We start from the raw sequence: 12,283 nt of genomic DNA, 5'->3' as shown, positions 1-12,283 counted from the left end.
ACACAGAGGTTGGTCCTGATGAATATGCCAGTGGCTGAGGACATGACAGTCCACTTCACCTCCACACTTATGGCTTTGATCCGGACAGCTCTGGACATTAAAATCGCCAAAGGTCAGATTAGTAGGAGAAGGAAGGAGGACTGCACCCTATGTTATAAACCCTGTACCCTGCTTGCTATAGGATGGAGCCATCTGAACTACTGTCTAGTCAGCCATGCTCCCAATAATGCCGTGACCTGGTTTTACCTCTAACTTCAGTAACTTGAAGACTTGCCTTTTCTCTGGTAAAATAAATGACTTGATGTTCCATGCCTGACATGTCCTAGCATTCTAGAAATACTTGTTGAGCATAGAAATTTTAATTCTATAATTTGTTTTCCATAAAGCATCATTTCTCCAAACTCTTAGGAAGCTCCTATAGCAGGTACCAACAGAGTGGACACTGCAATACTTTTCCCATCATGATTGCTAAGTTATGATCTGGGAAAGAAACAGTCTGTGACATCTATACAGACCTTTAGCCTGCCTTCTCCTGCTGTTTTAAAAATCGGGTCACTTAGACTATATAGACAGAGTCGATGGAAAGAATGATGTGTATTACTGAAGCAGGAGTTTTCCTTATGGATGTCTTCATTTCCCTCTCTGATGGACTGAGCACCCAGGAGGCTGTTAGAATCAGTGAGGAAGTTCATCTTGGTTTCTGCCTCAGAGTGCTGAGGAAGAATATGCCTGAGTCACTGAAAATAGGAGCCAAAGTGTATTCTGCTTCCTCAGCAGAAGTGCTGCCGTTGCCAGATCCTCTGTCACTCAGTGCCTGAGATTTCCTCTCAGTATGTGAGGTGCCATGCTGATTCAGCTTCTGTCCCCACCCACTCCCCAGTCTTGGTCGTCATTATTCTGTGCCTGTTTTGATTGGATTATTAATAATTTATCTTATTCTAGGTGGTGCAGACAGGCAGCAGCTAGACTCAGAGCTACAAAAGGAGACCCTGGCTATTTGGCCTCACCTGTCCCAAAAGATGTTGGATCTGCTAGTGCCCATGCCCAAAGGTGTGGTGACTCCTCCTTCCAAGTGTGCTTGTCACTGTGGCCCAGCATGCCAAGGCCACATCTTTTAGGGAAACCAGAGTGAGCAAGGCGATATGGGAAGGTGGCTCCTTTACCATTAGAAAACTAAGCCCCTACTTCTAAAGTGCTTTTATTCATGATTAATTGAAATTAACTTTTTAAGACAGGTCATTGCTTTTGAGAATGAAATATCTCTGGGCACATAAGACTTCTTCCACATAAGACTGTTCAGTAAGCCCTTATGCATTTGGGGAAATGTGTTGCTATTTAGACACGAGTATCTGGAATGATGGGATGTGGTGCTTACTAATGTCTTTCCTACCATCCTGTACTGTGAGCACTGCTTTTATTGCATTCACTTGGTGTCCGTAGAGCTTTAATAAACAGATGTGTGAGTGACCGAAAGCAAAGCTGCTTTGGAGAGTGGGTAGGAGAGCGTATGCCCATCAGTATCCTTGTTTATTCCTATGCTCCACGTGTGCTTCTAGCCTCTGACCTGACTGTGGGCAAGATCTATGCAGCAATGATGATCATGGACTACTATAAACAGAGTAAGGTAAAGAAACAGAGACAGCAGCTGGAGGAACAGGTAAGGATCATTGCGAGCACATTGGATGGGTCATGAATAAACATGGATTTCTAGGGCACAGGTTGCATGTATCCCTATAACATACCCTAAAAAGGTGGTAAGGGGTTTTGGACTTCAAGAGCTTTCTAGTGAGGTGGGATTAGAAACCCGATGAACTAAAAGGTTAAAATAGTCAAACAAGGAATCAATCTTCTTTCTTTATCACTTATGTAAGTTGTGTCTTTCTCATAGTAGTTCCCACAAAGTCACGGGAATTCTTTGTCTCCACACAGAAAAATGCACCCATGTTCCAGCGTATGGAGCCCTCATCACTGCCTCAGGAGATCATTGCTAATGCCAAAGCCCTGCCTTATCTCCAGCAGGACCCTGTTTCTGGCCTGTGAGTAAAACCACATGAAGAGTCCACGGGACTCCTGTTTGCATTCTGCTACCAGGGCGCGGGCCCAGGATTCAGACTCTGAGCCAGTTCCTTCCTGAGGCTGACTGTCTCAAAATGACTTGTCAGCAGGAGTAAGAGGAAAAATGAGCCAGGCATGTGTAAAGCTGCAACCAGCATCAGAGACGATAGATGCAGGAAAAGGTGCTGACTCACATTATACTGCACTAACACCTTAGCTATAGTTCTGTTCTGGAGAATTATCATCTCTCAGGGGTTCAGTTGTCCTCTCTCAATAGGTCTAGCAGCATGGATGCTGTAATTGCTGAGCATAAGGGGGAAAGAGAAGCAACAGTCACTGGATTCTTTGCCCCTGGGGATGACAGTTCTAGCAATAGTTTTTGCTTATCTGTCTTGATTCTGCAGTACCCTGTATATGTATGTGTGTATGTATGTATGTGTGTGTATATATATATATATATAGAGAGAGAGAGATATGAATAGATTAGATATAGATATAGATATAGATATAGATATAGATATAGATATAGATGTTGATATCATCACTTTCTCAAATGAACAGACAGGGGCTGACTGAGAGAAAACAGCACCTAGGTTTTTAAAACAGTTATTTCCGATTCTAGAGACTTTCTGCTACCTCTTATACTCTCTAATGACCAAAAGGACCTTGTAAACAGAAAGCAAAATATCAAACCTTAATGGAAGAATAGTCTAGTGCTTCTGAGGCTTGCCTACTGGCTGACTGTTAGTCAGAAATGATCTCTCATAGCATACATATCCCATTATGTCATTGTTTTCCAGTTGTCACTAAGGGGGGAGTGGGAAGCAAAGAACACATGCTCCTCTTCTCATTGGAAATGAAGTCTTGTGATTGGGTTTAAGCAAGTCTTGCTTGTAGAAGCGGGAATCACTAAGGTGGACAGTTCCACTAATGATCAGGAGAGGGATACCCAATGTTTGGGAGTGAGGCCTCCATTGCAGCACTATTGGGAAGTGCTCACACCATCCATTTCTTTCAGATTGTGTATGAGAGCTCTGTTCTTGCAAACCGTTTTCTGACTTCATAATCTAAGAAATTTCAAAGAGAAGAACATGCCCAGAATTATCTTTATAAACAATTTGGTATGATCAGAGGGCAGTCTTTGGATGCTCTAGGCCCCAGAAAACAAGTAGAAATACATGTTATTGCTCTGTGGAGAAGAAGGTATGACTAGAGAAATGGTGTCTCCTCACTGCAAGGCTTTATGCTATTTTTTTATGAGTCCTTGATCCCTTAGTGGAAGATTTTGCCCTTGCATGGAGATCTTTGTTTTGTCTAGAATTTCTACATAAACCAACTCACATCATGGGATCATCACTCTTGCTTTTCTTCCATATGTTTATAGATTCAAAGTTACTCACTGATTTTACCAATATTTATTGAGAACATATTTGGCCTAAGGATTGGCTCTGGCATTGGAGATATTGGTGATCAGGTCATAGTCCCCAGGGTTACAAATCTAGAGAAGGGAAATTATAAGAGTGATAGATTAAATGTTGGAGGGTAAGAAATTGTGATGTCATGGAAAGGAAGCCACTTACCTCATTTGAGAGCTTTGTGTGAGGTGGTAGGTTATAGCCTCAAGGAAGAAACAGAGACCCATAAGCAAGCTCTTCAAGAGGTAAAATGTGGTAAACTAAGGCACCTATGAACTACAATTGCAGTGGAACATTCGGGAAAGGTGACTGCTGCTGTGTTTGGAGAGCTGCACAGTGACCAGTCTCAGCGGGCATTCTAAGCCATGATTAAAAAGTTAAATTGTTTGTCTTAAAATAATGGGGCTTTAGGTTTCAGGATGACATGATTAGATTTGTGCCTTATAAAATTCATTTATAAATTCAATGTAGATTTACTGGATCAGAGGAGAAAATTCTAGGGAAAGTTTCTAGAGATGATATCATTTAGTAGCTTGTGGCAGTTACATAAACTATTGGTGGCAGTGGTTTGAACAAGCGGGTGAGAAATGGTGAGAAGTAAATAATCAGGGTATATATTATGGAGAATGGATCTGGTTTAGGAATAGGTTCGCTATGTGGAGTAAGGGCGGGAAAGGAATCAGAAAGAGCCATGTGCTTCTAGTTTAAGCCTTTGGGTGCATAGAGCTACAGGCTGGTTCTTCAGAACCATCTGTGGTTTGAGAGCCAGGCAGAGTGCTTTGGAGTTACAGTGGTGACCATTGGAGACACAGCTCCTCCACCACACATACACCAAGTGAGCTTACAGCCGGAGAGCCAGGCTTTAAATGGGAAAACTGGCAGGGAAAAGAGTTGTGGTATTCAAGTACAATTGTGATAAATTCCAGAAAGAAAAACAGTTTCATGCGATGCGGGAATGCAAGAGTTCTGACAGAGATCAAGACTATTTTCTTAAGGAAATAACAATTGGTACAAAGACTACAAAGTATATGGAAAGAGTTTTGTGGGAGGCAGATGTAGCCTGGCTATTGCGACATTCAGCAAACTTAAAACAGCCTATGCATGGGATTTTGGGAGCAAAGGACAGGCAAGCCAGAAGAGGCTGGTGAGGTAGAAACAAGAGCACGAGAGACGCCATTTTTAAAGTAGGTTATCACTCTGAGATCAAATTATTTAACACTATGGAGCTGTTTGGTGCTTCTAAGGGTCCTGTCATTATTTTTTTCTGTTTTTCTAACAAAATGCCTCAGACTAGTAGGTTATAAAGAATAGAATTTGTATTTGGATGATAATGCTAGGTCTTGGGAAGCCCCAAAGCATGGTGCCTATATGTGGTAAGGGCCTTTTTGTCATATTGTATGAGAAGAGACAGAATAGCCTTGTTAACAGATATTTGGGTCTGTTTGTGATGAAAACAGTAAGTAATGTACCATGGGAGCTCTGCCTTCATGGCCTTGTCAGTCCTAATTATCTTCTAAATGGTCTACCTTTATATAACTTTAGTAATGAAATTTCCAACACATGAACTTTTGGGGACACATAAAACCATATTAGGTCTTCTCCACCTAATAGAGTTAACTGTTCTCTGTAGAACTCATGGGGGCCATGTGCTATACTTGCAATGTCTCTCTTGTTCCCTTGGTTTTCAGAAGAAGGCACATGAATGAATGAATGAATGAATGAATGACATTTAGACAGGTAATGTCAATGTGAATGACTCTATGGTGGGAGTTGTAAAACTCCGCTAACACTCTCACTGGCAGTGGGCCCAACAGCTGATTCTCTTCTATCCAAATCTTCTCTTTCAACACTAAATCTAGTATGATTGAACCTATTGATTAAAGTAAGTAGCAATTCTTGTTCACTCCTCTAATTTTCTATGGAATGCAGTCTTCAGCTGTAGAGTGTTATCCTAGAGAGGATGCCGACATTTGGAGAGATGGTGTGTCATCTTGTAGTCCCACAACTTTTCAGAGAGTAGAGCTGCATAGCCCTGGCCTCTGCCCTCTTTCCCCAGAGTCATGAGGACTTGCTTGCATTCTTGCTTAGGCCGAAGAAAACTGCTACTGTATTGGAAGCAGTGAGTGGCAACAGAAACCAATGTTTCAGAATGGGTCACCTATCCTTTTCTTCTAACCAACACTGTGGACATGATTTATAGGAACCGCTGAACCAAACTGGCTTGATAGGAATCTACTCTGCTACCCCGTGTATATTTCACTCGGCCGTGTTTCCCTGCCTCATCATTCAAACCTTCTCCCACATAGCAAGCAACACAGGGGGCTTTGCTTCCCAACCACCACCTCTAACGTCATCAGTTCATGAAACAACAGTGACAGTGAACAGCACAGAGGATCCCCTTAGTAAATGTTCATGGAACTGAATTGGATAGAGTTGAGCTTAGCCATGGATGCTGGCACAGTAAAACCATTTTACTGAAAGTGAAGATTTTTTTTTTCAAGACTATGACTGCTTAATATTTAAACAAGCTGTTCACTGTTTAAACTCTGGCATTTTTCTGCCCAATGAGGGAAACTCAACAGAAACAGGTTTACAATCTAGTACTGGTCTTCCATATGGCTGAGTGTGACAAATGATGTCATTTGTCACAGATATGCTGGTCGCCAGCAGAATGATGAATGATTCCAAATGCAGGTTGAAAACACCAGTTTCTATGTTTTCTTATGCTTTCTTAAACATCTTCTGTTCTAAGACCAGCCACCTGCAAGTCAACAGATTTATAGACCAGCTAAGAGTGCAGGGTGCGGCTCTTGTAAGGAGGAGGTCTTCTATGGGATGGGACTTGCTAGTGGAAGCTTTTGCATGCCTTTTTTTTCTCTGTCTCTCATTACCTCTGAATTTGACATTGCCTTTCAGGAGTGGTCGGAGTGGATACCCTTCAATGAGTCCACTCTCCCCTCAAGAAATATTCCAGTTGGCTTGTATGGACCCAGCAGATGATGGACAGTACCAGGAACAGCAATCTCTGGTGAATGCACGAGTACATGACCTCAGAAGCATTTCCTTGGTCTCCTGATCCCTTCCATTCTATCTTCAGACCCTTCTTACCCAGTTTCTCATGTTCACTGAGAATGTGCCCTAAGGTTTTAAAGACCCAGAGCAGTCATCTCTCCTGTGGGGACTTATATTTCTTCAGGTCGAGCCCTTTTAATTTATCAACATTTGAAGTAAATATATCAAATCTTGGCTATGATAGCAAGCTTTAAGACAGACTGATACAGTGAGTCATTTCTATGCATATTGTATGCTATACTGCTGAGTGTTGCCTATAGGAATACAGGAATGTCCATAGCGTCCTTGAGTGAAGCCCACCTCCCATAATACTTAGTGGCTGCATCTGCAATAATGACTAGCTGTCTGACAGGACAAATGGAAAACGTCACCACTTTTGTTATACGCAGGCTCAGGCAAATTTCTTCTCTTCAGTAATAATTTTACAAGGTCACATACATTCAAAAAATCCCCCAATGTCATTTTCCTGACCCCCAAATAAGTTTCTCATTAGTCGGGATGGTAAAATTTCTGAGAACCTTAATGACTTAATGAGTCAAGTTCAACCTCAGAGAAGAGAGCAACGGTTAAAAAATTTTGGCTTTACTAATGCAAAAGCAAAAACTGATTGGCAAACTAATCAATTTTGCAATCATTCCTAGTTTGGGAGCCATGAGTCCCAGGTTTCCTCCCAGGTCTAATTGGATTGGATAGAGGAAGACAAAACCTAGTTTTTGCAAATGTCTATACAGCAAGGTGGCATTAAGTGAGCTGAGCCTTGTTCCTTTACATTTATTTACCAATGACCTTTTTCTTCTCCTTTGTCTCATGAACCCTTCTTGCTAGTACTATATATCCCAGAACCATGCCAAATGGAGGAGGAGCAGGAGGAGGAGGAGGAGGAGGAGGAGGAGGAGGAAGAGGAGGATGGTGGTGGTGGTGGTGGTGGTGGTGTGTGTGTGTCTGCATTTGTGTGATAAAGTAGGTTCTTTACAGAGAGGAGTAGCTCAACTGGGTAATTCTGTCTTCTGTGGTTGCTGAGACAGAGGACCACGCATAATTGTATTGGAAAGACAGCAAGGTCAGATATCCCTGGAATACTGAACAACCTGTCCAAGGATGTTCTTGGTAGGGTGGGTAGAGTTTCTGACAACAATTACAATCTTATCCTGACTGTTTTAGCACTAAGATCTAGGAACTAAGTTGATATGGATAGTTTGATTCTGAAAATTCTTCTCAGCACCTTATGTCTTGCCAACTTCCTCGATAGGTATGATGGAGAAAAATCTCAATAATGTGTCTTTCCTCTACCCCCAGGGTCGCTTGACTACCTCATCATTTCTGTGGGTTTCCCAAGGCTGAGATGTAGTGCCAGAACTTTTTGGATTTGTGTTCATCTTGTCAGTGCTGGTGTCTGTAATTTAATTCAGGTGTCAGCCATGCAACACACTCACCACTGTCTACTGCCCATCCCTCTGGGTCCCTGCTCCATGTCCTGAGGCGTGGCCATAATTTGTGTGTGCATATGGAGTGTGTCTCACACCGCCTCTGACAACTGTAGACTTCAATGTCATTGCTGCATCTGTTTGAAGTTGGAATTGTGTGCCACATTATCACATGCACTACAAATGCTGTGGCCTCCTCACGTGCACATATCACATGGCCGAGGAAGGTCCTCTTCCCAGCCACAGCAGTAGCCATAACGTTGACCAGCCATCCCAGGTTCTACTTTCTTTGAACATTGACCTACTCATGCACCCATATTTTAGGGCATAAATAGCTAAGTATAAAATGACATTTGTTTTTCCAGAATAATTTCCAGATGTCAAAGATGTTCTTTGATCTCTGTGTGGCTTGTGTAAGTAGCTCCAGTATTTATACAATTATACAAGTTATCTTCATGGTAACTCACATTCTTGAACTAGGAAGATAACAAAGGCGTTTGAGAAATAACAGTTTCTTAACTAACCTTGTAACACTTTGTGGGGGCACATTTTAATACAGTAACATCAGGCACATATATGGCTGGTGAATGATTGGAGTGTTATGAGTCCAAAAGACATTTAATAATTATTTTTAAAATGAGGTAATCTACAGGCTGATGCAATAATATTTGGATATATTAAGTTAAATAAAAATGTGCAATTGAATTTTTTAATGATCACATATATAATCATTAAAATTGGTTTGCATTATATTTCTTTTGAACCGAACTAGTTAGTAGATTTCTGACAGATGACTACCAACTACATGTTGGATGGCTTTAATTATAAAACTCTTACCTAATAAACTCATAACATATTTTCTCTTAGATAATTAGTGACTTTCTTTCAAATCCTGGTTTCTATAAAACTAATAAAATGATTCTTCAAAGAATAAACACAGTAGTAACACCCATCAGAAGATGTATTTCACATATATAAAGTATCCAATGAGCATAATCATTTGTTTGATAAATCTATAAAAACCTGAAAATTTGTTTTAAAGATGGCCTTTACCTCTTCATTCCCATGTAGAGGCTTCTGTTTGAGATTTCTAGCATCACACATGTAAAATTATGCATGTGTGCTCACACACATACGCCTACAACTAGGGCCTCATAAATATCAGTCTCCCTTCTAAAAGCCATTCTTACAATGGGGGCTGAATCATCCCCTGGAGGTGAGAGGCAACCGGATGGAACCAAGTCCCACAAGCTTGGCTGTGTCTTTATTTCCAGGAGCCAGAGGTTAGTGAATTAAAAAGTGTGCAGTCCTCTAACCATGGCATCTACCTTCCTCCGGACACCCAGGAGCATGCGGGATCTGGGAGGGCATCCTCTATGCCACGTCTGACTATGGATCCCCAGGTAAAACTCAAACACCACATACCTTACACAGTGGCATCCCAGGCTTTATTAGGTGGGTTATGAAATACCTGATATTTTCAGGTAAGCCCTGAACTTTCCTCTACCCCTTAACTACACACAAAATCTAGCTCATGGGCCATCTCTGACAAGGTTTTCTCTATATTGTGTTTTTAATAACTCTTGCCATTAGCAACATAGTATATCTTTTTCTGCACTGGGCTAAACATTCTCAGGACCCAACCAGCCAATCAACAGGCATTTTTCTCTATGTATTTTCCCATCCTTTTCTCTTTCCCCAGCCTCCTCCACACATGAGTTACTTGTACACACCGCTCTATGTCAGGACTGTCGTATCCGGTGCAGGCCACGCCTCATTTCCTTGTCTGTTTTCTTAGCTTCTTTGTCTGTCTTACATGGAGTTTTGACAGAGACAAGAAGTTTTTGTGGATCTGTTCTAACACCTGTGGCAATCCAAACCACCAGAGTTTGTAGGGGTAGGATGCTTTGGGGCAGTGATGGCAGGAGGCCGGTACTTTCTTAGTGGTTAAGTTGCAAGCTTGCCTAGGGTAGGAGGCTCTAAAGCAGAGCCTTATCTGTTAAATAAAAAATGCTTCCCTCAGAATGTAGCATTTTGGACAATTGCTGTCACCTATTTCAAAGGGACTCAGTATTTACAACAGATCCTGACTGAGCACCTATAGTAGATAGTTCTATGAGACATTTATGCAGCACCTGCCCACACTGCACAGTTAGTGGACTCATCTGGTTTTATTCATGAAAACAAGGAGACAATCCAAGCTATTCTCAGTGACTGATAGCTTACAAAGGACACCTTTCCCTGATTGGCCTCTGTAGCCAAGGTTTCTGCAAGGGGGATTCAAGGGAGGTGACAATTTCCAGGGCTTAGAGCTCACCACTCCCAAGAGTTTCAGTCCTACATATGGATCTTCAGACCCTTTCAATAATTAATCCTGACTTTGTATTCCTTTGGGTTGTTTTCCTTTCTAGGTGGTAACAGACCCTAGCTCTATGCGACGTTCCTTTTCTACAATTCGGGATAAGCGTTCAAATTCCTCCTGGTTGGAGGAGTTCTCCATGGAACGTAGCAGTGAAAACACCTACAAGTCACGGCGCAGAAGTTACCATTCCTCCCTGAGGCTGTCAGCCCACCGCCTGAATTCTGACTCTGGTGAGAGGGTCATTTTTAGCATCTGTCTCTTTTCTTGGCAATTGATAAACCTAGTCTTTGTAAGGATCAGAAGTGACTGGAACATAATTTAGATAAAGTGGAACATGATTTAGAAAGACCAGGGTTTAAGAAAGTGAGGAAAGGCCTTTATAGGTGGTTCATGCATAAAGAGCTTGCTGTACAAGTGTGAGGACATGCGTTCAAATCCCTAGAACTTACATAACATGTTGTGTATGGATATGTACACAACAGTACATATCCATAACCCCAGTGTTCCTCTGACAAGACAGATCCTGCTAAGATGGTGTATGCAGCTGTTGTCACTAAAACGATACTATTTCAAACATGGCAGCAAAAAACTAAGACCAAGTCCTATGACCCCCACATACACACTGCTGCACACCTGTGCTTGTCCCACCTATACACAAACTGAAAGACGAATGCTCCTAGTCATAACACCATTGCCCTCTCTGAGGTATCATCCTGAAACTGACCCAAGCCCTGTGTATTCATCACAAACGTCAATGTGATTAATCAGAGTTTAAAATTAACCTTTTAAAAGACAACAGAAACTCCATAGGAATGTCATGGAAGCCACCTCATCACCCAAAAGGCACTGAACTCTGCCAACATCTCCAGCTTTCCCCACAGTGTTACCTGGGATTGTTTCATGCACTGGGGTTTACTTAAAGCTTCTGTGTGTTTCACTGGTTTTGAAAATGTTAGAAATCATTCCTCTCATTCCACTTACTTCACTAGATATAGAAATCAAACGTGAAAACCAGTGAGCTTCCCCATATTGAAAGCCAGGAAGTGGCAGCATGAAGACTAGAATGGAGATCCTTCAAGCTAAACTCCTAGGTTCTCACCCTAACATCACATTAGATGTGCTAGCATTTCATCCATTGAACCCTCCTAATCCCCTTCCTCGTGCCATCTTCTCAAGTCAAGACACAGGCAACCCCTGAGCCATCTGGCAGAGATAATGTTCACTGTATCCGGCATAAAGGGAAGCAGAGAAAACAGTCTCCACTCATTGGTACCTGTCTCTTCAGAGGTACCTTGCAGACTTACTTGCTCATGAAAAGTGGAATTTTCTACCTTTTCTGTCCCATTTCCCTTTTAAGTCATCTGTTAATCTGCCTGGAGAAGCCAGGGCACTTCAGTTCAGGAGGTCGTGAGATACAAGCTCAATGTGACAGCAGTGTCTGGTGGGGACTCCTTCTTCTCATCATGTCCTCACAGGGTAGATACAGGGACAGGATGCAAACTATCTCTGGGATACTTACTCTATAATAAGAGCCTCACTGTCCTAAGATGGTCACCTACCAAAGGCTGTACATCCTGTCTCCATTCCTTTGGAGGTTAAGATTCAACACTGAATTCTGAACGAACACAATCAGCTCACAGTGGCTCAAATCCCTGGTTGGGGTAGAATCTGTGGCTTGGGGTTCAGTATCAGTAAGCCAGAATGGGCTGATTAACAATAACCAATTGTTTTTGTCACCTTTCACAGGTCACAAGTCTGACACTCACCGCTCAGGAGGCAGGGAGAGAGGCCGATCCAAAGAACGAAAGCACCTCCTCTCTCCTGATGTCTCCCGCTGCAATTCTGAGGAGCGAGGGACCCAGGCTGACTGGGAGTCCCCAGAGCGTCGCCAGTCCAGGTCGCCCAGTGAGGGAAGGTCACAGACCCCCAACAGACAGGTAAACATGGAGAAGTTG

The 12,283-nt window shown here is 42.3% G+C and overlaps 1 protein-coding gene across 1 annotated transcript in view; it reads left to right on the top strand.

Moving 5' to 3' along the window:
- Window positions 1-12,283, top strand: part of Cacna1e (calcium voltage-gated channel subunit alpha1 E) — a 469,992-nt gene that overhangs the window by 450,023 nt on the left and 7,686 nt on the right. Inside the window, exons 41-48 of the mRNA XM_076941358.1 lie at window positions 7-112; window positions 943-1,050; window positions 1,557-1,657; window positions 1,930-2,036; window positions 6,387-6,498; window positions 9,241-9,369; window positions 10,378-10,558; window positions 12,075-12,265. Of these exons, the coding sequence (XP_076797473.1) occupies window positions 7-112; window positions 943-1,050; window positions 1,557-1,657; window positions 1,930-2,036; window positions 6,387-6,498; window positions 9,241-9,369; window positions 10,378-10,558; window positions 12,075-12,265 (1,035 nt within the window). The remainder of the gene's footprint in view (window positions 1-6; window positions 113-942; window positions 1,051-1,556; window positions 1,658-1,929; window positions 2,037-6,386; window positions 6,499-9,240; window positions 9,370-10,377; window positions 10,559-12,074; window positions 12,266-12,283) is intronic.

The sequence above is a fragment of the Arvicanthis niloticus genome, chromosome 10 (assembly GCF_011762505.2).
Source record: "Arvicanthis niloticus isolate mArvNil1 chromosome 10, mArvNil1.pat.X, whole genome shotgun sequence".
NCBI classification, from domain to species: Eukaryota; Metazoa; Chordata; class Mammalia; order Rodentia; family Muridae; genus Arvicanthis; species Arvicanthis niloticus.
The sequence above is the reverse complement of the archived record's forward strand: the minus strand, read 5'-3'. Positions and strand labels throughout refer to the sequence as shown.